Raw genomic sequence first — 24,892 nt, forward strand, 5'->3', positions numbered from 1 at the left:
AGGAGCAGAAGACAAAGCTGAGAGATGGATGCTTGTGCATCAGAATTAGTAGCAGAGATGGAAGAGAGCTTTGATTAAAAAGTAATGAGGACATTTCTGCATCTGGTTGGGACGTAGTAGTAGGAGAAGCATCAGCAAGGCGGTTGTCCCACCAGAACGACTTGGAAGGGCAGATGGACTTAAACATACCATTGAAGAACTGGCCAAAGGTGAATTTAAAAGACTTGATAATGCCAAATGTTGGTGAAAACATGAAGCAACTGGAACTGTAACTCCTAGCTGATGAGCATGTAAATTGATAAAACGCTTTCAGAAAAATGTTTAGCAGAATCTATGATAGCTAAATATATATCTCCCCTATGACTCATCATTTCTCCTCTTAGGTATCTCTTGGGTATATATCTACAAAAAGACATGCACAAGAAGATTCACTGAAACTTGATTCCTAGTAGGCTCAAACTGGAAGTAGCCCAAAGTGGTATATTCACACAATGGAATACTGTGTAGCCGTAAAAAGTGTGACTTACTAACACAACCAACAATGAGTATGAATCATAAAGACCTATGACAAGTGGAAGGAGCCAGACAGGAAAGAAAGTAAGTTCTATGATTTCATTTATATGAAGTTCAAGAATAGACAAAATTAATCAATTATTTTAGAGGCCAGAACAATGGTTATCTGTGTGTGGGGGGAGGTGGTATTTTGGAGTAAGGGGTGTCAGGAAACTCAGGGGTGCTAGAAATGTTCCATGAATTGGTCAGAAGGATCTGAATTAATACTGTGGAAGATAAAGTGCAAGAAATATCTAGCAAAATGTCTACGGAAGACATAGATTTTTCTCTTTCTCTTAAGCTAATCTGACAACCTTAGTTAATGAGATATTTATTTAAGCCACTGAGGTTTATTTCTATCATGGATAAATTTGATTTTATTCCTATCATTTGTGTTCATTTTTTTCCTTGCTATTATTTTCATGCTGTATTTATTTTGTATTTTCTTTGCTTTTTTTCTGAATTGAGCAACTTTGTTCTCCTTTCCCTGTGGTAATTTGGAACTTCTACCTGTGGCCTATTAAATGCTGTTTTAGATTCCTAGGCTGCTCAAAGCAAATACCATGAAATGGGTTGCCTTAGACAATGGGAATCTAGTCACTCGTGGTTTTGAGGCTGGGAAAATGTTCAAATCCAGGCATTATCAGAGCAGTGCTTTCCTCCCAAAGACCAGCTGCTGGCGATCCTGGTGTCCTCTGCCACATGTGGCCTCTGCTGCTCTCTCCCGGGTTTTGTTGCTTTTAGTTTCCATGGCTTTCTCTCTCTTCGTCAGAATTTCATTCTCTTATAAAGGATTCCAGTAATAGGATTAAGTCCCATCCTGGTTGAGGTGGGTCACACCTTAACTGAAGTAGCCTCACCAAAAGGTCCTATCTACAGTGGGGTCACACCCACAGGAATGGATTAGATTTAAGAACATGTTTCTCTGGAGTACACCACAAATACTCATACTTAAACCTGTATTTTTCTATGAATGTAAACAAAATAAATATAGTTAGGCAACAAGTAAAACTCTCTTTACTTGAGTTTTGTTGAAAAAATCTACAATTGTAATTCCAGGTCATTGTTAGCTTTTGTTTTTTTTTCTTTTGCTTACAACATGTCACCATTACTTCGGGAGCTCTTTCTTACAAATTATGGTATATTTTTCCTCCGGGGCGGCCATGAGCAAGCGCAACCAAGTGTCGCATGTGCGGCCCACTGAGCCCACGTTCCTGGCTCGCTTCAAGGAAAGGGTCGGCTATAGGGAAGGGCCCACTACTGAGACCAAGAGAATCCAGCCTCAGCTCCCAGAGGAAGATGGTGATCACAGCGACAAAGAAGATGAACAACCTCAAGTGGTGGTTTTGAAAAAGGGAGACCCATCAGCAGAAGAAGTCATGAAAATTAAAGCAGAGATAAAGGTTTGCCAAAGCAGATGAAGAATCAGCTCCAGCTGCTGGAAGAGCCACGTATCGAAAACCAGTCAAGCGTCCCTCAGATGAAAAATATTCAGGTTTAACAGCAAGCTCAAAAAAGAAAATGACAAATGAAGATGAAATCAATAAGAAGGACTCAGTTAAAAAGAACTCACAAAAGCAAATAAAAAACAATAGCCTCCTTTCTTTTGATAATGAAGATGGAAATGAATAAGCGTATACATTTTGGACTTAATCTCCTTTGAGAGTATAAGGGGTATTTTTTTAATAACTTTTTTTTCCTATTTTAAAGATAATACAAGTTCATTATAGAATATTTAGAAAATACAGGAAAAAATTTAATAAGATAAAAACTATGTCCAACTATCAGTAACCCCTCTGACTTGAAATGCTAACAGTGGAAAAGTTAACTACCATTAACATTTCATTATTTCTCATTTGTGTGGGTGTGCCTATGTAAATTATATATATTTTAAACAAAACAAAACAAAAGAATTATAGTATAATTGTGGTAATAAATGTGCCACACTAATGCAAGGTATTAATAATGGGGAGATAAAAGGGAACTCTGCATTTTCCTCATGATTTTTTTGTAAATCTAGAATTCCCCTACTTGAAAAAAAAGAGTTGTAGTATGATTCTCATCATTCTCAGCATTCGCTAAGTTTAACTATTTATTTTACTTATCAGTTACCATGGTTGAGTGATATTATGTCCTCTTCAGTTTTGATTGGAGTAGTTGCCTGAATAATATGTTTAAATGTATATGGGTGAAATACATTTGTGAGTGCTTTAAATGTCTTTTCACATTTGAATAACTTAGCCACCTACAAATGTCTAGAGCTAGAGTCCTTTCTCTCTGAACTTTATTGCTTAGCGCAAACGGCCTAGGCCATTTGCTTTCCTGATTATTCATCTTTCCTAATTACTCAAAAATATTTCTAATTCCTATTGTACGTTTTCTGTAGTCGAGCCTCTCCCTTTTTAATCCACCATAAATTCAACAGTCACATTTCAAATGTTCCTCACTTTATTTTATCCATTTTAATATCCTTCTTCCTTCTCTCTACCTACCCCATGTTATCCATTCTTCAAATCATATCTGAAATTCGACCATCTCCATGAAGCTTTCTCCCTTACCTCTGGTTCAAATTAATTTCCCCTCCTTACCGTAATATTTATTGTCTCTGCCATATGGTTTTGCACTTAGAAGTACATAGAATTTTCTATCTGGAAGCAAACGCGTGTGTCATATAATCCTGAGCCCCATTTGCTGCCCGAGGATCCCAGGTCCCCCTTCGATACCTGAGCAAGGTGGCTCTCAAGCCCCAGCCCCGAGTGCTTGGGGAGGCCCTCCCTCAGGTTATGGTGGATGCCCGGGGCCCTGTGCTCTCCGCTCGGCCCTGGCAGAGGCCACCTTGCTATCCGGTTTGAGTCATGTGCACCCACAGGCACCACGGCTGCTGCGCATGGCCATTTCCTGAAGCTTTGTCTTCCCCAAAAGAGTCCAAGAGGCTTGAGAAAAAGCAGCATGAGTTTTGTAACCCTGGAGCTTCTAGCATGGAGTTAGATGTAGGCCAACAGCTCTAGCTTGGATGCTAGACAGGGCTCTCCTGAAAGCCAACAGTCGTTTCTCCCCCAAGGGGAAATGTTATCCTGGCTGCGTCATTCCAGGCCATCGCTGCTACCACCTTCTCTGTCTTCTTCACTCTTATGAACGCACAAAATTCTCATATTTTTGTGAAGCAAACTCTATCTCCATGCTCTACCTAAAACTAAACTTCAAAGCTTTTTTTTTTTTTTAAATCCCCAAACATAATAAGATGTTCTTCATATAAGAAGGGTGAGCACAAAGAACCATTTGAAACTTTGAAATTATAGATTTTTTTCCCTCCCTTAACCTAGGCTTCTTCCTGCGCCAGTCTCCGGAAATGGAAGAAAAATAGTGTAATAATCTGTTTCCTCCTTGACCACAAAAAGACCCTAGGGGTCATGACCTTTGTTATTTTTCATTTCAGCTACTCACGAATTCTCAAGGCCTCACAGCAGGAACCAATGCTTTTATCTTAGAGTTCTGTACTTTTTTCTTTATACCATATTACCACTTCCCCTGTTCCAGATTTTATCCAATTTTGCATGTTTTATGGGCTGTTTTGTGTTGCTTTTTAATTGTTTCACATATGCAATTCCTGCCTTCCCAGAAAGAGTCTGGTGACTGGAAGATAGCTATTGGCGATCAAAACTGTCAGGGCTTTTGGTATGTACAGGTACTCAAGGATTCTTAAGGATTATAATATTATGTTGTTTAATGAGCATCTATTATGTGCCAGACAATGTGCTAAATGCCTTCCATATATGATCTCTAATCCTCTCCTCAGTACTTTGAGATCAATATTACTATCCCCACTATATGGATAAAGAGACTCAAATTCTAGGAGCTTAAGTGACTTGTTGGATTCTATGTGGAATTGCCAGACCCCCAGTGCTGCCCACTGACTCTCTCTCAGTGACTTTTTGTGTTTTGCTCTTTTAGAATAAAAACTTTACAATGTACTTGCAAGGCAGTGACCACATCATTTTTTGTAAGATGAGGTTCTCTCTAAGACGCCATTCATTTTTTATGTAAACCTGATGTTTTCCTCTTTGCATTTCAGTTTGATCCATTAACAATTGAAAGCAAAAAAGCAGCCACCGTGGTGTTAATGCTTAATTCTCCAGAAGAAGAAATTTTGGCTAAAGCGTGCGAGGCCATTTATAGGTTTGCTTTAAAAGGTTTGGATTTTTCACTCTATCTTTCTATTTCATTAGTTTCTTAAAATATTTACTACATAATGGGCACTTTTCCCCCAGCCCTTACTTCCTGTCTGATGAATTCTTTCAGACCGCTGAACGCCGCTTAATGCATCACCTGGGAATCAGGCAACTCCCTGAGTGTCTAACTTAATTTTAAGGAGTAATCTAGCTACTGAGTAGAATAGTCATTCTGAAGGTTTTATTGTAGTTTGAAAAATTGTAAATGTCATAAAAGCCAACTGAAAGAGCTCCCCATGGTCAAAGCTGGAACAATTTGAGCAACAAAATAAATAGCATAGTATTGGATTATACTCAAAGTAGAAAATAAATATCCATGAGTCCATGCTGAAATAAATGATAAATAAATGACTAAAAAATTTTAAAAATGGAAGAGAAAACACCAATCTCCCATGTGGGAGAATTTCCAATAATTTATGTAGCTACTCCACCCTCAAGGAGTGGAATGTAACTCCCCACTCTTTGTGACCTGTGCATAGCGACTTCTTCCCAAAGAGTGCGATGTGGACATGGGGAAGGAAGAGGAACTTTGTGGTGGCAACACCTGACACATGACCTCAGCCAGGTGATCCGGGTCAGCACCAGCTACAGTCAGGTGGATAGTGTGCGAGGACAATGCCACTTTACCTCTGCGTATCTTCCCCAAAACTCATAACCTCAATCTAATCATGACTTCTAAAAAAGTCAGACAAATCCCAGGTGAGGAACATTCTATAAAATACATGACCAGTCCTCCTCAAAACTGTCAGGCATCAAAAACAAGGAAAGTCTGAGAAACTTACTGCCGAGAAGAGTCTAAAGAGACAAGATGACTGAATGTGATGTGATACCCTGGATGGAATCCAGGAACATAAAAAGGACATTAAGTTAAAACTAAGGAAATCCAATCTGAGTAAAGTATGGACTTTAGTTAATAACGAGGTATCAATATTGGTTCATTAATTGTAACAAATATACCATACTAATGTATGATGTTAACAGTGGAGGGAACTGGGTGCAGTGTATATGGGAACTTTCTATACTATCGTCACAATTTTTCTGTAGAATTGAAACTGTTGTAAAAATAGTTTATTAAAAATTGTAAATGGCACAAATCATATTCTACTGGAAAGTGTCTTCCTAAAAGAGTTACAAACAAAATATTTTCATATTGTATCATTCCAAATTGGGATAAAATTAGACTTTTATACTATGTAACATCTTAATTAAGAATGTTTTAGGAGATTATTTATATGTTTAGGGAAACTTGATATTTTTAACAAAATACTTTAAGGTGGGAGCAATTTGAATGTTTAGAAATGATACTTTAAACATTGTTTGGGGACTTGGATGAGAGATCAGTACATCATTCAGTTAGCATATGGTAAAATACTCAACTTGCTATGTTATTCAGGTCATCATTGGCAAGTCAGATAAAATATCAAGGTGGTTCTGGAAGGTTCAGGAGGAGCTTGTGTGGATCCCTGGGTCAAATTCCAGGCAGACTGCACTGTGCATCTATTATGCATGAGTCCCTTTCAGCTTTGTAGGTTCAGCCTTCTCACATCATCTGGCTGTCATATGCACCTAGTTATACATCATCTCTCTTTATATGACATGAGATAAAGAGATTGGCATGTATTTCATGTGAAATCAATACAGAAATTACTGTAAGTCTGGTGCTTTATACTGGTAGAATTTTTAAAAATTTTTTAAAAGATTAATGATGGAACTTTGCCATCTTGCCAAGATGAAGTAAGGGACCAGATTTACCCTCCTGCCTGAAACAACAATAACAACAACAAAACGGACAAAATCCATGAACTAACAGTTGGCAAGACACCGGCCTTCAGGCAGTGAAGGACGATGACCACCGAGAGGCAGGAAACACAGGCAGTCAGCCCTCTGAGTGCCCCAGCTGGTTGGCGTGAGGGGGCTTCCAAGACACAGCACAGGAAGGGGATGCCTGGGCAGAGCCTGCTGGACTCCCCAAGTTGAGTCCAGGATACCAATGGCGGCTAGCATTTGCAGGGCAGAGTAACAGACAAAAGAGAGTTGCACACAGAGAGAACTCAGGGGATCTGTAGAGGATCCTACTCAAATATTCAGCTGAGTTCTGATTGGCATATACATGTGAAGGAACCACTCAAGGTCAGGCAAAGACCCACCCAAAAGGATTGGAGGTAACAATTCCTGGAGCTCACACAGGGCCAGGAGTACGAATAATAATTAGCCCTAGTTCTAGCACTGTTCTGGTATCCACCTAAAAAATCTTGAAAGCAAGACCTGAAATGATTAAACTGTTTCCCAGCAGCTGAAATGTATCCCAGAACAATTTTCAAGAATCAGAACTATCCAGTGCCCAACTAGGTAGATCTTAGATGTCAGGCACCCAATCAAAAATTACTCAGCATGAAAATAAGCAGGAAAATTCAAACCACAATGAGGAGATCGATCAATGTGTAAATCAAAACTGACCCAGAACTGACATAGATATTAGTGTTAGCAGACGAAGACATTAAAACAGTTATTAAGCTGTATTCCATATGTTGGCAGAAAGAAGTAAAGATATGGAAGCTATAAAAAAGATCCAGATAAGATTTCTAGATGTGAAAATTCCATCTGTGATGAAACTACATGAATTTACATTAATGGAAGATATCCAAAGCGAAGTATAATGAGAGAAGGGATTTAAAAAGATGGACAGAGTTTCAGTGAGCTATGGGACAAGTTCAAGTAGCCCAATATATGTAAAATGGGAGTCCCTGAAAAATGTCAGAGGGACGGAAAAAATACTTGAAGAAATAATAGCCAAAAATTGTACAAATTTAATGAAAAATATAAGCCCACAGATCCAAGAACCTCAGTGAAACCCATGCACAAGAAACATGAAAACTTCACCAAGGTGTGTCATAATCAAATTGCTTAAAATCTTAAACATAGCCATAGGGAAAAAAAGACTTGCTACATTCAGGGGAACAAAGCAAAGGATGAAAGATTTATGGTCAGAAATGACATAAACAAAAAGTTAGTGAAGGAACATCTTTAAAGTTACAGAGGAAAAAAGTTGTCAACCTAGAATTCTATACTGTGGAAAATGGATGCAGCCCGCTGCCTTCCTCTGGGACCCACAAATAAACCCTGTGCTCAGGACCAGCTGTGTCCACTGGGCCCGTGGGGTGGGACGATCAGTGGGGCTGACCCCCTTCCTGGGGCATCTCAGCAGGGGTCTGCTCATGCATTCCTTCCCCTTTTGCACTGAGCACATGCAAACATTCCCAGAGTGACACCTGCAAACCTCGGAGTGGGTGGGGACTCCAGGACTGCTGTTTGCATTGTGCTCTTGCTACCCACCTTGCGGTGAGACTCCTTTCCTGGAGGTGGTAGCAGGTGACACTTCCCGAATGCGAGTTTGGCATGGCAAGCAGGGTGCTGCCAGTCTGACATACACTGTGCAAAAGCATCTGTCAAAATGAAGGTCAAATAAAGATTTTTCAGGCACATGAAAGCTGCAAGAGTTCATTACCAGCAGACCTGAGCTACTAAAAATGGTAAAGGAAGACCTTAGGCAGCAGAAAAATGACATCAGATGGGAATAAAGGCAGAACTTCAGAAATGGTAACTTTAACACTGGGTATTTTTCTTGTTATCGAAATCACTTTAAAAGAGAATTGGTTATTTAGATAAAAATAATCCTGTATTGAAGATTGTAACATATGCATAAGTAACACATATGTCAGCAGCAGCACCAAGGTGGCAAGGGGTAAATGGACATACACTGTTGTACCGTATGTGAAGTGGTGAGATACCACTTGAAAGTAGACTGTGATAAGTTAAGAATATATACTATAACCCTAATGCAACCATCAAAATAACAAGCCAAAGAGTAATATCTAATAAGCCAACAAAGACAATAAAATGGAATCATATAAAATTTAGTTTATACAAAACAGGCAGAAAAAGAGAACAAAGAGTAGATGGGACATATAAAAAACAAGAGGATGGTAGATTGAAACCTGACTGTATCAATAATCAAGTTAAATGCAAATGGTCTAAGAACTTCAGTTAACAAGGAGAGATTGTTATATTGGATAATATGCAAGACCCAACTATATTCTGCCTTCAATAAATGCACTTCAAATATAAAGGCACCTGAAAGTAAAAGGATGGTAAAAGAAAGCTGCAGTGGCTATATTAATCTCAGATAAAGTAAACAGAGAAAAGAGTAGTGTCAGAGATGAAAAAAGGTAATTTTGTAATGATCAAGGGACAATTAATCTGAAGGCTATGAAAATCCTAACCATTTATGTACCTAATCATAGAGTTTCAAAATATATGAAGCTAGAAATGCAAGGAGAAATAGACATCCACAATTATGGTTGGAGATTTCAATACAGCTCTCTCAATAACTGAAAAAGCAAGGAAACAGGAATTCTACAAGGATATAAAAGATTTGAACAGCATCATCAATGAATTTACCCTAACTGATATTTATAGAACACTCCAACAGCAGCAGAGCACACATTCTTTTCAAGTGCATATGGAACATTAAGCAAAATGGATCACATTCTGGGTCATAAAACCAGCTTCAATTAATGTAAAAGGATTCAACTGATATAAAATATGTTCCCATACCACAAAGGAATTAAATTAGAAATCAATAACACAACTTGGACAATCACCAAATAGAAAGTAAAAAACATGCTTATAAATAACCCATGAGCCAAAGAAGAAATCAAAAGGAAAATTAGAAAGTGTTTTGAACTAAATGAAAATGAAAACACAGCCTATAAAAATGTTTAGGATACTACTAAAAGAGTACTTATGGAGAGATTTATTGCATTAAATGCCTGCATTAGAAAAGACGAAAGTTCTCAAATCAATGATCTCAGCTTCCACATTAAGAGACTAGAAAAGGAAGAGCAAATTATACACAAAGTCAATATTAATAAGGATTTAATAGATATCCAAGCAGAAATCAATGAAATATAAAACAGAAAAACATTAGACAAAGCAGTGAAACTAAAAGCTCATTCTCTAAAAAGCTCAATATGACCAATAAACGTTTAGTCAGATGAATTAGAGAGAGAGGAAACAAATTATCAATATCAAGAATGAGAACGGGGCTATGCAGTAGATTGAATTGTATACCCCTGATAAAAACACATACTTATTCTTAACCCCATTCCCATGGGTTTGACCCATTGTAAACGGGCCCTTTTGGAGATGTTATTTTTAGTTAAGGTGTGGCCAACTGAATGAGGGTGAGTCTTAATCCCATTACTGGAGTCCTTATGGATAGAAAGCTGTGGGGAGGAATCAAAAGCTGGAAGTCAGTTGGGTTCTGGAAGTGAAAGGAGAGGACATCACTATCTGATGGGAAAGCCAACGATTGGCAGCCAGCCGCAACACTGCTGACCCAAGGAAGCAGCAAGCCTTTCAGCCTCCAAAATCACGTGACAATAAATTCTCATTGTCAAGCCTACCCATTGTGTGATATTTGATAAAGCATCTGAGAAATTAAGAGAAGAGTCACTACAGATCCTACAGTCATTAAAGGACACTGTGAGCAATTTAAATGCCGATAAACTCATCACTTAGATGAAATGGAGAAATTCATGGCAAGACACCAACTCTTGAGCTCCCAAATTTCACTCAATAAGAAATAGATAGCTTGAATAGTCATCTATATTTATTACAGAAGTTGAAATTTGTAGTTAAAACTTTCTCACCAAGAAAGCTCCGGGTCCAGATGGCTTCACTGGCAAATACCACCAAACATTTAAGGAAGAAATAATACCAGTTCTACACAAACTCTTGCAGAAAATGAAAAGGATGGAATGCTTCCCAATTCATTTTATGAAAACATCATTACCCTGGAACCTGAAACAGACAAAGACATTACAAGAGAAGAAGTCTACAGGCCAACATGCCTCATGAGCATGGGTGTAAACATTCTAAGTATAACATAAGCAAACTGAATTTAACAATATATAAAAGATTATAATTACATGATGAGTAAGTTAAATTTATCCCTGAATTGCAAAGTTGTTCTAACATTTGAAAACCAATCAAGGTATTTGAAAACCAATCAAGGTAGGCAGAATAATGGCCCCCAAAGATTTCTTTCCCCCAATCCCCAGAGCCTGGAACATGCTATGTTACATGGCAGGTGGAATTAAGGTTGCTGATCAGCTGACTTTGAGAGGTGGAGCTTATGCTGGATTAACTGGGTGGCCTCGATGTAATCATGAGCATCCTTATAAGTGAAGGAGGGAGGCAGAAGAGTCAGAGCCAAGGAAGGAGGTGTGGAGACAGAAGCAGAGGTGAGAGTGATACAATTGCTGGCTTTGAAGGAGGAAGGGTGCAGGGGTCCATGAGCCAAAAAATACTTGCTGACAAAGACGAGGAAGTGGATTCTCCCCTAGAGGTTCCAGAAGCAATGCAGCCCTGTCAACACCTTGATTTTAGCCCATCAAGACCTATTTTGGACTTGTGACCCCCAGAACTGTAAGAAAATAAATTTGTAATACACCATATTAAAGAAACTAAAAAAGAAAAAAAACATATGATCAACTTATTAGATGCAGAAAAAATGGTTGAGAAAATCCAACATCATGTCCTGGTATAATTTCTCAGCAAAGTAGGACTAGATACAGACTTCCTTCGTGCAATAAAGGGCACCTATGAAAAAACCATAGCTAACATCCTACTTAATGGTGGAAGACTGAATATTTTTCCCTAAGATCAGGAAGAATGTCCCCTCTCACTTCTATTTGACATTGACTGGGAGGCTCTAGCCAGTGCAATCAAGAAAAAAAAAGGAAGAAAGAAAATAAAAGGCATCCAGCGTTTGGTTAAGTAGAACTGCCTTTATATGATTTATAGAAAATGACATGATCTATATAGAAAATCCTATTGAATCTACAAAAAACAAACAAACACAAAAACAAAAAAAAACTAGTAGAACTGATAGATGAGCAAGATTGCAAGATACAAGATCAAAATACAAAACATTAATTGAATTTCCATATACTAGCAATGAACAATCAAAAATTGACATTAAAAGCTATAGTGTCAAAATATATGAAATACCTAGGGATGAATCTGACAAAAGATGTGAAATACCTGAACACTGGAAACAATAAATCACTGCTGAAAGAAATTAAAGAAGATCTAAATGAATGGACATATATGCTATGGAAGACTAAATCTTGTTAAGATGTCAATTCTCCCCAAATTTATCTATAGATTCAATGCAATGCCTACCAAAATCTCAGCAGGACTTTGTGGAAATTGACAAACTAATTCCAAAGTTTATATGGAAATGCAGGGAATGCAGTATAGTCAAAACAACCTGGAAAAAGAACCAAATTGTGGAATTTACACTATCCAGTTTTTTGTTTTTTGTTTTTGATTGTTGTATAACTTTTATTTCATTGATTTATATTGTAGAGTAGTTTTAGGTTTACAGAAGAATTGTGCAGAAAGTACAAAGTTCCTATATACTCATTCTCCCCTGTCTGTCACACAGTTTGCCCTATTAACATCTTGAGTTAGTGTGGCATATTTGTTATAATTAATGAACCAATATTGATATATTATTATTAACTAAAGTCCATAGTTTGCATTAGGACTCACTCTTTATGCTGTACAGTTCTATGGTGTTTTTTAAATTTTTTTTTTATTTTGAAATAATTTCAAACTTGTAGGACAGTTGCAAAAATAACACAAACACCATACAGAGAACTCCAACATACCCCCACCTTTCCAGATACCCAGATCCACCAATTATAACATTTTGCCACCTTTGTCATTACCATTCTCTCTCTCTCTTTTTTTTTTTTAATCTTCATTTTATTGAGATATATTCACATACCACGCAGTCATACAAAACAAATCGTACTTTCGATTGTTTACAGTACCATTACATAGTGGTACATTCATCACCCAAATCAATCCCTGACACCTTCATTAGCACACACACAAAAATAACAAGAATAATAATTAGAGTGAAAAAGAGCAATTGAAGTAAAAAAGAACACTGGGTACCTTTGTCTGTTTGTTTCCTTCCCCTATTTTTCTACTCATCCATCCATAAACTAGACAAAGTGGAGTGTGGTCCTTATGGCTTTCCCAATCCCATTGTCACCCCTCATAAGCTACAATTTTATACAACTGTCTTCGAGATTCATGGGTTCTGGGTTGTAGTTTGATAGTTTCAGGTATCCACCACCAGCTACCCCAATTCTTTAGAACCTAAAAAGGGTTGTCTAAAGTGTGCATAAGAGTGCCCACCAGAGTGACCTCTCTGCTCCTTTTGGATTCTCTCTGCCACTGAAGCTTATTTCATTTCCTTTCACATCCCCCTTTTGGTCAAGAAGATGTTCTCCGTCCCACGATGCCAGGTCTACATTCCTCCCCGGGAGTCATATTCCACGTTGCCAGGGAGATTCACTCCCCTGGGTGTCTGATCCCACGTAGGGGGGAGGGCAGTGATTTCACCTTTCAAGTTGGCTTAGCTAGAGAGACAGGGCCACATCTGAGCAACAAAGAGGCATTCGGGAGGAGGCTCTTAGGCACAACCATAGGGAGGCCTAGCCTCTCCTTTGCAGCAACGGTCTTCCCAAGGGTAAAACCTGTGGTAGAGGGCTCAACCCATCAAACCACCAGTCCCCTATGTCTGTGGTCATGTTAGCAACCATGGAGGTGGGGTAGGCGAATACCCCTGCATTCTCCACAGGCTCCTCAAGGGGGCACTACATCTTATTTTTTAACTTGTTTTTGTTTTTTTTGTTTTTTTTTTAACTTTCCCTTCTTTTTTAAATCAACTGTATGAAAAAAAAGTTAAAAAGAAAACAAACATACAATAAAAGAACATTTCAAAGAGACCATAACAAGGGAGTAAGAAAAAGACAACTAACCTAAGATAACTGCTTAACTTCCAACATGTTCCTACTTTACCCCAAGAAAGTTACCTAATATAGCAACATTTCTGTGAACTTGCTCCTACTATATCCATCAGAAATTAACAGACCATAGTCATTCCTGGGCATCCCCAGAACGTTAAATAGCTTATCTGTTCTTCTTGGATTATTGTTCCCCCTTCCTTAATTGCTCTCTATTGCTACTTCCCCTACATTCTACATTATAAGCCATTTGTTTTACATTTTTCAAAGTTCACATTAGTGGTAGCATATAATATTTCTCTTTTTGTGCCTGGCTTATTTCGCTCAGCATTATGTCTTCAAGGTTCATCCATGTTGTCATATGTTTCACGAGATCGTTCCTTCTTACTGCCGCGTAGTATTCCATCGTGTGTATATACCACATTTTATTTATCCACTCATCTGTTGAAGGACATTTGGGTTGTTTCCATCTCTTGGCAATTGTGAATAATGCTGCTATGAACATTGACGTGCAGATATCTGTTCGTGTCACTGCTTTCCGATCTTCCAGGTATATACCGAGAAGTGCAATCGCTGGATCGAATGGTAACTCTATATCTAGTTTTCTAAGGAACTGCCAGACTGACTTCCAGAGTGGCTGAACCATTATACAGTCCCACCAACAGTGAATAAGAGTTCCAATTTCTCCACATCCCCTCCAGCATTTGTAGTTTCCTGTTTGTTTAATGGCAGCCATTCTAACCGGTGTTAGATGGTATCTCATTGTGGTCTTAATTTGCATCTCTCTAACAGCTAGTGAAGCTGAACATTTTTTCATGTGTTTCTTGGCCATTTGTATTTCCTCTTCAGAGAACTGTCTTTTCATATCTTTGGCCCATTTTATAATTGGGCCGACTGTACTATTGTCATTGAGTTGTAGGATTTCTTTATATATGCAAGATATCAGTCTTTTGTCAGATACATGGTTTCCAAAAATTTTTTTCCCATTGAATTGGCTGCCTCTTTACCTTTTTGAGAAATTCCTTTGAGGTGCAGAAACTTCTAAGCTTGAGGAGTTCCCATTTATCTATTTTCTCTTTTGTTGCTTGTGCTTTGGGTGTAAAGTCTAGGAAGTGGCCGCCTAATACAAGGTCTTGAAGATGTTTTCCTACATTATCTTCTAGGAGTTTTATGGTACTTTCTTTTATATTGAGATCTTTGGTCCATATTGAGTTAATTTTTGTGTAGGGGGTGAGGTAGGGGTCCTCTTTCATTCTTTTGGATATGGATATCCAACTCTCCCAGCCCCATTTGTTGAAAAGACCATTATGGCTCAGTTCGGTGACTTTGGGGGCCTTATCAAAGATCAGTCGGCCATAGATCTGAGGGTCTATCTCCGAATTCTCAATTCGATTCCATTGATCTATATGTCTATCTTTGTGCCAGTACCATGCTGTTTTGGCAACTGTGGCTTTATAATAAGCTTTAAAGTCAGGGAGTGTAAGTCCTCCCACTTCGTTTTTCTTTTTTAGAGTGTCTTTAGCAATTCGAGGCATCTTCCCTTTCCAAATAAATTTGATAACTAGCTTTTCCAAGTCTGCAAAGTAGGTTGTTGGAATTTTGATTGGGATTGCATTGAATCTGTAGATGAGTTTGGGTAGAATTGACATCTTAATGACATTTAGTCTTCCTATCCATGAACATGGAATATTTTTCCATCTTTTAAGTCCCCTTCTATTTCTTTTAGTAGAGTTATGTAGTTTTCTTTGTATAGGTCTTTTACATCTTTGGTTAAGTTTATTCCTAGGTACTTGATTTTTTTTCGTTGCTATTGAAAATGGTATCTTTTTCTTGAGTGTCTCTTCAGTTTGTTCATTTCTAGCATATAGAAACATTACTGACTTATGTGCATTAACCTTGTATCCCGCTACTTTGCTAAATTTGTTTATTAGCTCTAGTAGCTGTATCGTCGATTTCTCAGGGTTTTCCAGATATAAGATCATATCATCTGCAAACAATGACAGTTTTACTTCTTCTTTTCCAATTTGGATGCCTTTTATTTCTTTGTCTTGCTGGATTGCCCTGGCTAGCACTTCCAGCACAATGTTGAATAACAGTGGTGACAGCGGGCATCCTTGTCTTGTTCCTGATCTTAGAGGGAAGGCTTTCAGTCTCTCACCATTGAGTACTATGCTGGCTGTGGGTTTTTCATATATGCTCTTTATCATGTTGAGGAAGTTTCCTTCAATTCCTACCTTTTGTAGTGTTTTTATCAGAAAGGGATGTTGGATTTTGTCAAATGCTTTTTCAGCATCTATTGAGATGATCAATTGATTTTTCCCTTTTGACTTGTTAATGTGTTGTAATACATTGATTGATTTTCTTATGTTGAACCATCCTTGCATGCCTGGAATGAACCCCACTTGGTCATGGTGTATGATTTTTTTAATGTGTCTTTGGATTCGATTTGCAAGTATTTTGTTGAGGATTTTTGCATCTATATTCATTAGGGAGATTGGCCGGTAGTTTTCCTTTTTTGTAGCATCTTTGCCTGGTTTTGGTATTAGATTGATGTTAGCTTCATAAAATGAGTTAGGTAGTGTTCCATTTTCTTCAATGTTTTGAAAGAGTTTGAGTAAGATTGGTGTCAGTTCTTTCTGGAAAGTTTGGTAGAATTCCCCTGTGAAGCCATCTGGCCCTGGGCATTTATTTGTGGGAAGATTTTTGATGACTGATTGGATCTCTTTGCTTGTGATGGGTTGGTTGAGGTCTTCTATTTCTTCTCTGGTCAGTCTAGGTTGTTCATATGTTTCCAGGAAATTGTCCATTTCCTCTACATTATCCAGTTTGTTGCCATACAGTTGTTCATAGTATCCTCTTATAATTTTTTTAATTTCTTCAGGATCTGCAGTTATGTCACCTTTTTCATTCATTATTTTGTTTATATGGGTCTTTTCTCTTTTTGATTTTGTCAGTCTAGCTAGGGGCTTGTCAATCTTGTTGATCTTCTCAAAGAACCAACTTTTGGTGATATTTATCCTCTCTATTGTTTTTTTGTTCTCTATGTCATTTATTTCTGCTTTAATCCCTGTTATTTCTTTTCTTGTACTTGGTTTAGGATTGGTTTGCTGTTCATTTTCTAGCTTCTTCAGTTGATCCATTAGTTCTTTGATTTTGGCTCTTTCTTCCTTTTTAATATATGCGTTTAGTGCTATAAATTTCCCCCTTAGCACTGCTTTTGCTGCATCCCATAGGTTTTGGTATGTTGTGTTCTCATTTTCATTGGTCTCTATATATTTAGCAATTTCTCTTGCTATTTCTTCTTTAACCCACTGATTGTTTAGGAGTGTGTTGTTTAACCTCCAGGTATTTGTGAATTTTCTAAGTCTCTGGTGGTTATTGACTTCTAATTGTATTCCATTGTGGTCAGAGAATGTGCTTTGAATAATTTCAATCTTTTTAAATTTATTGAGGCTTGTTTTATGTCCCAGCATATGATCTATTCTGGAGAAAGTTCCATGAGCACTAGAAAAGTATGTGTATCCTGGTGACTTGGGATGTAATGTCCTGTATATGTCTGTTAAATCTAATTCATTTATCAGATTGTTTAGGTTTTCAATTTCCTTATTGGTCTTCTGTCTGGTTGATCTATCTATAGGAGAGAGTGATGTGTTGAAGTCTCCCACAATTATTGTGGAAACATCAATTGCTTCCTTTAGTTTTGCCAGTGTTTCTCTCATGTATTTTGTGGCACCTTGATTGGGTGCATAGACATTTACGATTGTTGTTTCTTTTTGCTGAATTGCCCCTTTTATTAGTACGTAGTGGCCTTCTTTGTCTCTCAAAACATCCCTGCATTTGAAGTCTATTTTATCTGAGATTAATATTGCTACATCTGCTTTCTTTTGGCTGTAGCTTGCATGAAATATTTTTTTCCATCCTTTCACTTTCAGTTTCTTTGTGTCCCTGTGTCTAAGATGAGTCTCTTGTATGCAACATATTGATGGTTCATTTTTTTTGATCCATTCTGCGAATCTATATCTTTTAATTGGGGAGTTTAATCCATTTACATTCAACGTTATAACCGTGAAGGCATTTCTTGAATCAGCCGTCTTATCCTTTGGTTTATGTTTGTCATATTTTTCCCCTCTATTAATATCCTTTATTGTACCCATACCGAATCTCTTTAGTACTGAACCTTTCTCCAAGTCTCTCTGTCCTTTCTTTGTTTCTCTGTCTGTAGGGCTCCCTTGAGTATCTCCAGTAGGGCAGGTCTCTTGTTAGCAAATTCTCTCAGCATTTGTTTGTCTGTGAAAAATTTAAGCTCTCCCTCAAATTTGAAGGAGAGCTTTGCTGGATAAAGTATTCTTGGCTGGAAATTTTTCTCACTCAGAATTTTAAATATATCATGCCACTGCCTTCTTGCCTCCATTGTGGCTGCTGAGTAGTCACTACTTAGTCTTATGCTGTTTCCTTTGTATGTGGTGAATTGCTTTTCTCTTGCTGCTTTCAGAACTTGCTCCTTCTCTTCTGTGTTTGACAGTGTGATCAGTATATGTCTCGGAGTGGGTTTATTTGGATTTATTCTATTTGGGGTTCGCTGAGCATTTATGATTTGTGTATTTATGTTGTTTAGAAGATTTGGGAAGTTTTCCCCAACAATTTCTTTGAATACTCTTCCTAGACCTTTACCCTTTTCTTCCCCTTCTGGGACACCAATGAGTCTTATATTTGGACGTTTCATATTATCTATCATGTCCCTGAGGTCCATTTCGATTTTTTCAATTTTATTCCCCATTCTTTCTTTTATGCTTTCATTTTCCATTCTGTCATCTTCCAGGTCACTGATTCGTTGTTCAACTTCCTCTAGTCTTGTACTATGAGTGTCCAGAATCTTTTTAATTTGGTCAACAGTTTCTTTAATTTCCATAAGATCATCCACTTTTTATTTAGTCTTGCAATGTCTTCTTTATGCTCTTCTAGGGTCTTCTTGATTTCCTTTGTCTCCCGTACTATGGTCTCATTGTTCATCTTTAGTTCTTTGAGTAGCTGCTCTAGGTGCTGTGTCTCTTCTGGTCTTTTATTTGGGTGCTTGGGCTTGGGTTATCCATATCGTCTGGTTTTTTCATATGCTTTATAATTTTCTGTTGTTTTTGGCCTCGTGGCATTTGCTGAACTTGATAGGGTTCTTTTAGGATTTGTAGACCAATTGAAGTCCTTATCTCTAATTTATCAGATCTACAGCTTTGTGGAGTACACTTTCTCTAACTAACCAGGAGGTGGCGTCCACGAGCCACCTGTTCTCCACAAGCCAGTTCTCCCCTGCTTAGCCTTTTTGATGAGTGGGGGAGTGAGTCTTGTGGGGTCCAATTGGTGTACCAAGCTTGCGTGTGTAGTTGGTGTTGCCTGCCCTGTATATGGGGCGTGTTTCTGGGCAGTCAGGGAGGGGGGGATGGCTCTAACAATCAAATCTCCCTGGTGATCCTAGAGTTTTAAAGCTGCTGCAATAGTCTAATCCTTCAGTTCAGTCCTGCCGCAGTTTGTCTCTGCCACTGACCCACAAGTCCTTGGTATTGGCGTATGGCTCCTGAGACTTGCAAGTGGGCCCCTCTTCCAGGCCGTGCACCCCGGGTCCTCTGTTGAGGGATGACTGTGCTATGTCACAGGTGAGTGCCGTCCCCCCAGGGCAGTTCTGGGCTGCTGGGCTGTGTAGGGAGGCTCCCAGTCTGCTGAAATGATGGCTGAATGGGGCTTTGTTAATTCACACTGCTCTACCTTCCCAACTCTGGGACAATCAGCTGAGGTTGCTGGGAAGGCTAATGTCTACGCCCAGTTTTGTGGTGTGTGCCTGTTATTTGAAGCACTTTCGTCACACTGGGTTGTCTGGGGCAGTTCTGGGCTATGGGGCTGGCGATGGGCAGGAGTGTTTCCTGTCCACCAGGATGATGGCTGTGAGCGGACACCCCCCTTTTCTTGGGAAGTTGTGGTGTTTAGTGAATTTTCTCAGCCACTGGATTATTGCGTTTTGTCTCAGAGCTCTCCTAGTTCTGCTCTTGACTTCACCTGCGCAAACTGCAAGTCTTTGAAGCTTTCTGTTTTGGGCTTCTTAGAGTAATTGTTTTAGAAAAAGAAAAAAGGATTAAAAAAAAAAAAAAAAAAAAGGGCCCTCCTCAGAGATCTAATGGGTTATTGAAATGCTAAGAGACAAAGCAACCAGGGCCATTAAGGAAAGGTCCACAGGGCAGAGAGATCAGCTTTTCTTCGGGATTTGCATATGCGCCTCAGGGCCCTTTCCCTTTCTATGTTCACCAGAACTCCAAAAATCCTCCGCTTTTATTTTGGAGTTTTTCGTGTTGTTTTTTTTCTATGCCTGTCTCCTCTCTGCTGGGCTGGCTGCTCTCAGATTCTCTGGTGTCTGGTCTCAGTCTATCTATGGTTGGAGTTTGGATCAGTAGAATGAGTTTCCGATAAGGGCTGCCACTGCAGTTCTCCCTTCTCCTTCCCGGAGCTGACAGCCCCTCCTCCCACGGGACTGAGCCTGGCAGGGAGGGGCGCGGGTCCCCTGGCCGCAAGAACTTACAGATTTTGCTGATCACAGCAGTTCCACGTTTTCATGAGTGTTGTATGAAGTATGCCCAAAGTCAGATCGCTCTGTGGTGTCCAGTCCACGCAGTTCCTGGCTTTCTACCTACTTTCCTGGAGGAGTAACTAAAACATACAGCTCACCAGTCTGCCATCTTGCCCTGCCTCTCTACACTATCCAGTTTTAAGATTATTATAAAGCTACAATAATCAAGACACTGGTCTTGGTGCAAAGAGAGACAAATAGATCAATGGAACAGAATACAGTCCAGAAATGGTCCCTCACATATATGAACAACAGTTTCAACAAATGTGCAAAGGCAGGTCAGGGGAGAAAGGATGGTCTTTTTTAATGAGTGGTTCCGGAACAATGAGCTCCATCTGCAAGAAACTGCACTTCAATCCATACTTTCCACCATATAAAAAATTTACTTATAATAGATAATAGACCTAATTTAAAAACGTAAAACCATAAAAGTAGGAAAAGTAGAAATCCTTTGTGACCTTGGTTATATGAAGGTTTTTTAGATAGGACATTAATACATGATCCATAAAAGAACACATTGATAAATTGGACTTCATCAAGATTTAAAACTTCTCTTTCAGTGTTCAAAAGACACTGTTTAGAGAATGAAAGATAAGCCACAGACTGGGAAAAAATTTTGGAAATCCTATATCTCCTAAAAGACATAGCCAAGATATATAAAATACTCAACAATAAGAAAACAAACAACCCAATTAAAAATATATAGATAGATAGATATACATACACACACAAAAGATTTGAACAGACACTTCACTAAAAAAGACATATGTCTGGCCCCAAAAAATCATTTAATATCATTAGTCATTAGGGAAATGCAAATGAAAAGTCCAGTGAGATACCACTTCACATCCACTAGGATTGTTATAATCAGAAAACTGAGCAATAACAAGTATTGGCAAGGATGTGAGGAAACTGGAATCTTCCTACGTCACTGGTGGGAATGTAAAATGGTACGATCACGTTGGAAAACAGTTTGACAGTTTTAAAAAAAATGTTAAACCTATGCCGACCACGTGATCCAACCAAATCGCAGTGTATCCACACAATGGAATGGTGCTCAGCAATAGAGAGAAATGAACTATTGACACATCTATATATGTATAAATCTCAAACTAATTAGGCCTAGTGAATAAAACTGACAAAAATGAATACATATGATTCTACTATATAAAGTTCTAGGAGATGCAAAATAATGGATAGTGACAAATGCAGGCTAGCGGTTTCCTGGGAACGGAATGTGGGTGGGGAGGGAATGACATGAGGGAGAACTACAAATGTTGGGGGTTGTCACATATGTTCTTGATTGTAGTGATGGTTTCATGGATGTACCAATATGTCAGAATACATCAAAATGTACTATGGGCAGCTTATTGCATGTCAAGTATACTTCAACGAAACTGCTTAGCACAATATAAATAGATATGAAAGATGATATCCAAGTTATTAATTTTTAAAATATTTTTCCCAAATTAGAGTATATACCATCATTTAAAAAATAATGAGAAATTTCTTTTAATGAAGAAGTAATTCAAATTATATTCTGAAAGTCCCAGAATGTAAATTCAGAAGACAAAAAATTAATTTTTATAATAATTTTTTATGTAAAACATTTTTATTTATTTAAGCATAGGAATGCTAAAATTTATCTTAAAATTCATATGATAAAATATTTTCATGTAAAAGATATTTTTGAGCTCCTGTGTAATACAGATTTCATGGCAAATTTGAGAAGGAAGTTTGTACTACTCAGCAATGCATGTTTAACTGTATTCCTCTCAGGTGACAGATTTGACCATTTGGGTGGAAGGCACTCTATGGGCTATTAGAAAGATAGAGTTCTGTGTTTTGAAAACCGTCTTCAGAATATGAACCAACTACTTAAAATTCAAAATTGTTTGTTTTTCTTATAAGAAAACGGAGGCATAAAGAGTGCAAGTGACTTTACTACACTATCAAAGTAATTTTGAAAGTGAAATCTGTATTTTACTAGCCCAGGGAAGTTGAACAGCTGAAATTAACCAGGACCTGGACCTCGTTCCAGGCTTTGCAGAGTAACATCCTGTTCATCAGGCTGTGGACAAACCACTTCTAATGTCAGCCTGGACTCTGGCCTTGACTGAACTTGCAGGGCTTCCGGCCCCAGCTAAAGGGTCCCCACCTCCTGTGCCTGCACCCCCGTGGTGCCTGCAGGTGTCTCGCGTGATGTCATATAGGAGCTGTAACCCCGCTGGGTGACAAGCGTGCTCCCCCACCCCCACCCACTGTTCATTGCTTTTATAATTAATCAACTATGCAAATGACCATTTATTGCGTGCCTGTTACCTGAGAAGCAGTGTGGCCGGCCCTGAGTGACCGAGGGAGGACAGGCAGACAGGGTGTCCACTCTCCTGGACACTAGGTCATTAGGTGGTTTGAAGACAATCAGGCAGGATGGAGAGAAGAAAGGCTTGGAGGAGGTGGTGGGGTGGGCAAGGCAGACGCCTCCGGCCAGACGACAGGTGAAGCCAGACTCGCAAACCTCGGGCAGGGGAGAGGGACAGGTTTATTCTAGAGAGTGGGAGCAAAGAGGGTCTGCAGAGGCAAATGGGATGCAGGAGGGTTTTGAGAAATAAATGATAACCATGTCTGAATTTATTTTACCTGTGGTGTCAGGTGAGGAAAACAAAGCAACCCTCCTTGAACTCGGAGCTGTGGAACCTTTGACTAAACTTCTCACCCATGAAGACAAAATTGTAAGAAGAAATGCCACCATGATATTTGGAATCCTGGCTTCTAATAGTAAGTTATCCACTTTTAGAAACAAGCCAATACGCTCCTGTAGTGCATTATCCTTCTTTAAAATTTAACTTTAAGGGATGTGTTTTCCTTTTATTTAAACTGACTTTAATGTTAAGAAAAAAGAGGTAAATCAGTCTAACTCAACAAACATACAGTTTCATAGGTAAGGGGTATTTTCAAAATATAAAAATACTTGCAAATACAGCCAGGCAGAAACTCCTCTCCAAGTTGGTAAAATAGCATCTTCCAGTCTTACAAGTTGGGCAAACAAGCATCACCTGTTACGCCTTTTTTTTTAAAAGTTAATATAATGTAATTTGCCTACCTATATGTAATTTATGTAATTGACACTTCCTGTGTATTTCATAATGAATGAAGCCCAGGGTAAAGTTTTCATAAACTGATTTTTTTTTTTTTTTTTTTGGAAACTGCAGACTATATTTTGCCAAAGTAAATTTCAATGTATTTACAGCTTAAGTCAAACCTGGTACTTGCCTGGGATATGTTGATACATTTAATCTAGTGGTAAAACGTCACTGGTTACAGTATGTTATTATGTCTATGAGAATGTCAGATTGACCCAAACCGCGCCAGTAAAGACAGGCTGGGACTTTTGAGCAGGATGCGCTGTCCATTGGTGATGCGTTTTCCTCGGGTAGAAGGGGAGGTGGTTTTTGAGTGAGTCCCCAGGAGGCTCTAACTCACACCAAGTCTGAAAGGCTGAATTCTAGCATGGGCTCAGGTGTGGGAAGAGCGGGTGTTTGGCATCGGGGCACTTTCCCCTTTTACGCAGTGTCAGCAAAAACCCCAGCACGGCCCTGTCCCTGTCCCCACCCGTTGCCCCCCCCACAACTTTCCATGGACTCCGTGGGGTGACAGGGGGGCTTGGAAGGGGAGGGGAGGAGTGGGAAAGGATGATAGGGAGGGGTGAAGAGGGAAAAGAGGGGGAAAGGAGGAAGGAGGGAGGGGGCAGAGGGGAGGGGAGCCCTGTGTGGCCCCCCACCGGACAACCCCATCTCTGGGGCTGCACACACAGACCTGCAGGCCAGGGGCAGGGGCACTCAGGTGGGGTCTTTAGTGCACGGGGCTCCAGCGGCGGCTGTGCTGTGGTGCGGGGACTCAGGGTACTTGTGGAGATGGCGATGGGAGGGGACGGCCATGGGGCCAATGTGTCTCACCTCCGCAGACTGTGTCAGCTCCGGGAGCTCTGGGACCTGCCCGGCGCTGCTCTCAGAGCCCTTAATGTATTAATTCATTTAATTCTCACCAACTCTGACCCCCCTTTCCCCAGGCCCCTGGTGACAGGGCAGTTATATCAGGGGTGCAATTAGGTTCCCAGGCCTTCCTTCATCTGTCTTGGGAGTTGCCTAACTATCCTGCTTCAGGGTCTTATTGGATATATTTGTAGCAGAGAAAGGGAGAAACTTTAAATTCCTCTGTTTTTAAATTCTCTGATTAGAGAACTAAAGGTACTTTATGAGCCTCTGTACAACGCCTTCAATCTGAAAATAGGAAGGGCCCGCCCTCCAAGGAGAGGTTACGTGACCCAAGTCACGGGGTGATTAGTAGCAGAACTGATTACAAGCTAAAATCAGAGCTAAAATTAAAATGTTCCTCTCTGACTCACAGGATTTGGTAGATTTTCTGTTCACCAAGTCAGGGATGGTTCTCACCATTAGTGTGCAAGCTAAATCAGTCCTTCCTAAATGTTTCTGGGGCAGGAGGCATCACCTTTGAAAAGGAGAGAGTTATTTCCTATTTGCACTTATTTTTTTCTAATTTAATGTCTAGATCTCCATGACTTTTTTTCCTCTTTCCTTCTGCTCTTAATTTCTAGT

General features: G+C 39.2%; 1 protein-coding gene and 1 pseudogene across 6 annotated transcripts in view; both read left to right on the top strand.

The window, feature by feature from the left end:
- The window catches only part of ARMC3 (armadillo repeat containing 3), a 118,608-nt gene that overhangs the window by 13,486 nt on the left and 80,230 nt on the right, over positions 1-24,892 (top strand). For 4 of the 6 annotated variants that reach the window (XR_005217194.1, XM_037837839.1, XM_037837841.1 and 1 more), the window contains exons 3-4: positions 4,625-4,742; positions 22,929-23,054. Coding sequence is in view for 5 of the 6 variants with exons in the window: in XM_037837839.1 (XP_037693767.1) it covers positions 4,625-4,742; positions 22,929-23,054 (244 nt within the window). In the remaining variant the exon portion in view is untranslated. Of the gene's footprint in view, positions 1-383; positions 598-4,624; positions 4,743-22,928; positions 23,055-24,892 lie in introns of all 6 variants that reach the window. The other 2 variants (XM_037837840.1, XM_037837842.1) reach the window with 2 other exon arrangements.
- On the top strand, positions 1,716-2,184 carry LOC119535530 (annotated as a pseudogene).

This window comes from Choloepus didactylus, chromosome 5, assembly GCF_015220235.1.
Source record: "Choloepus didactylus isolate mChoDid1 chromosome 5, mChoDid1.pri, whole genome shotgun sequence".
Taxonomy (NCBI): Eukaryota; Metazoa; Chordata; class Mammalia; order Pilosa; family Megalonychidae; genus Choloepus; species Choloepus didactylus.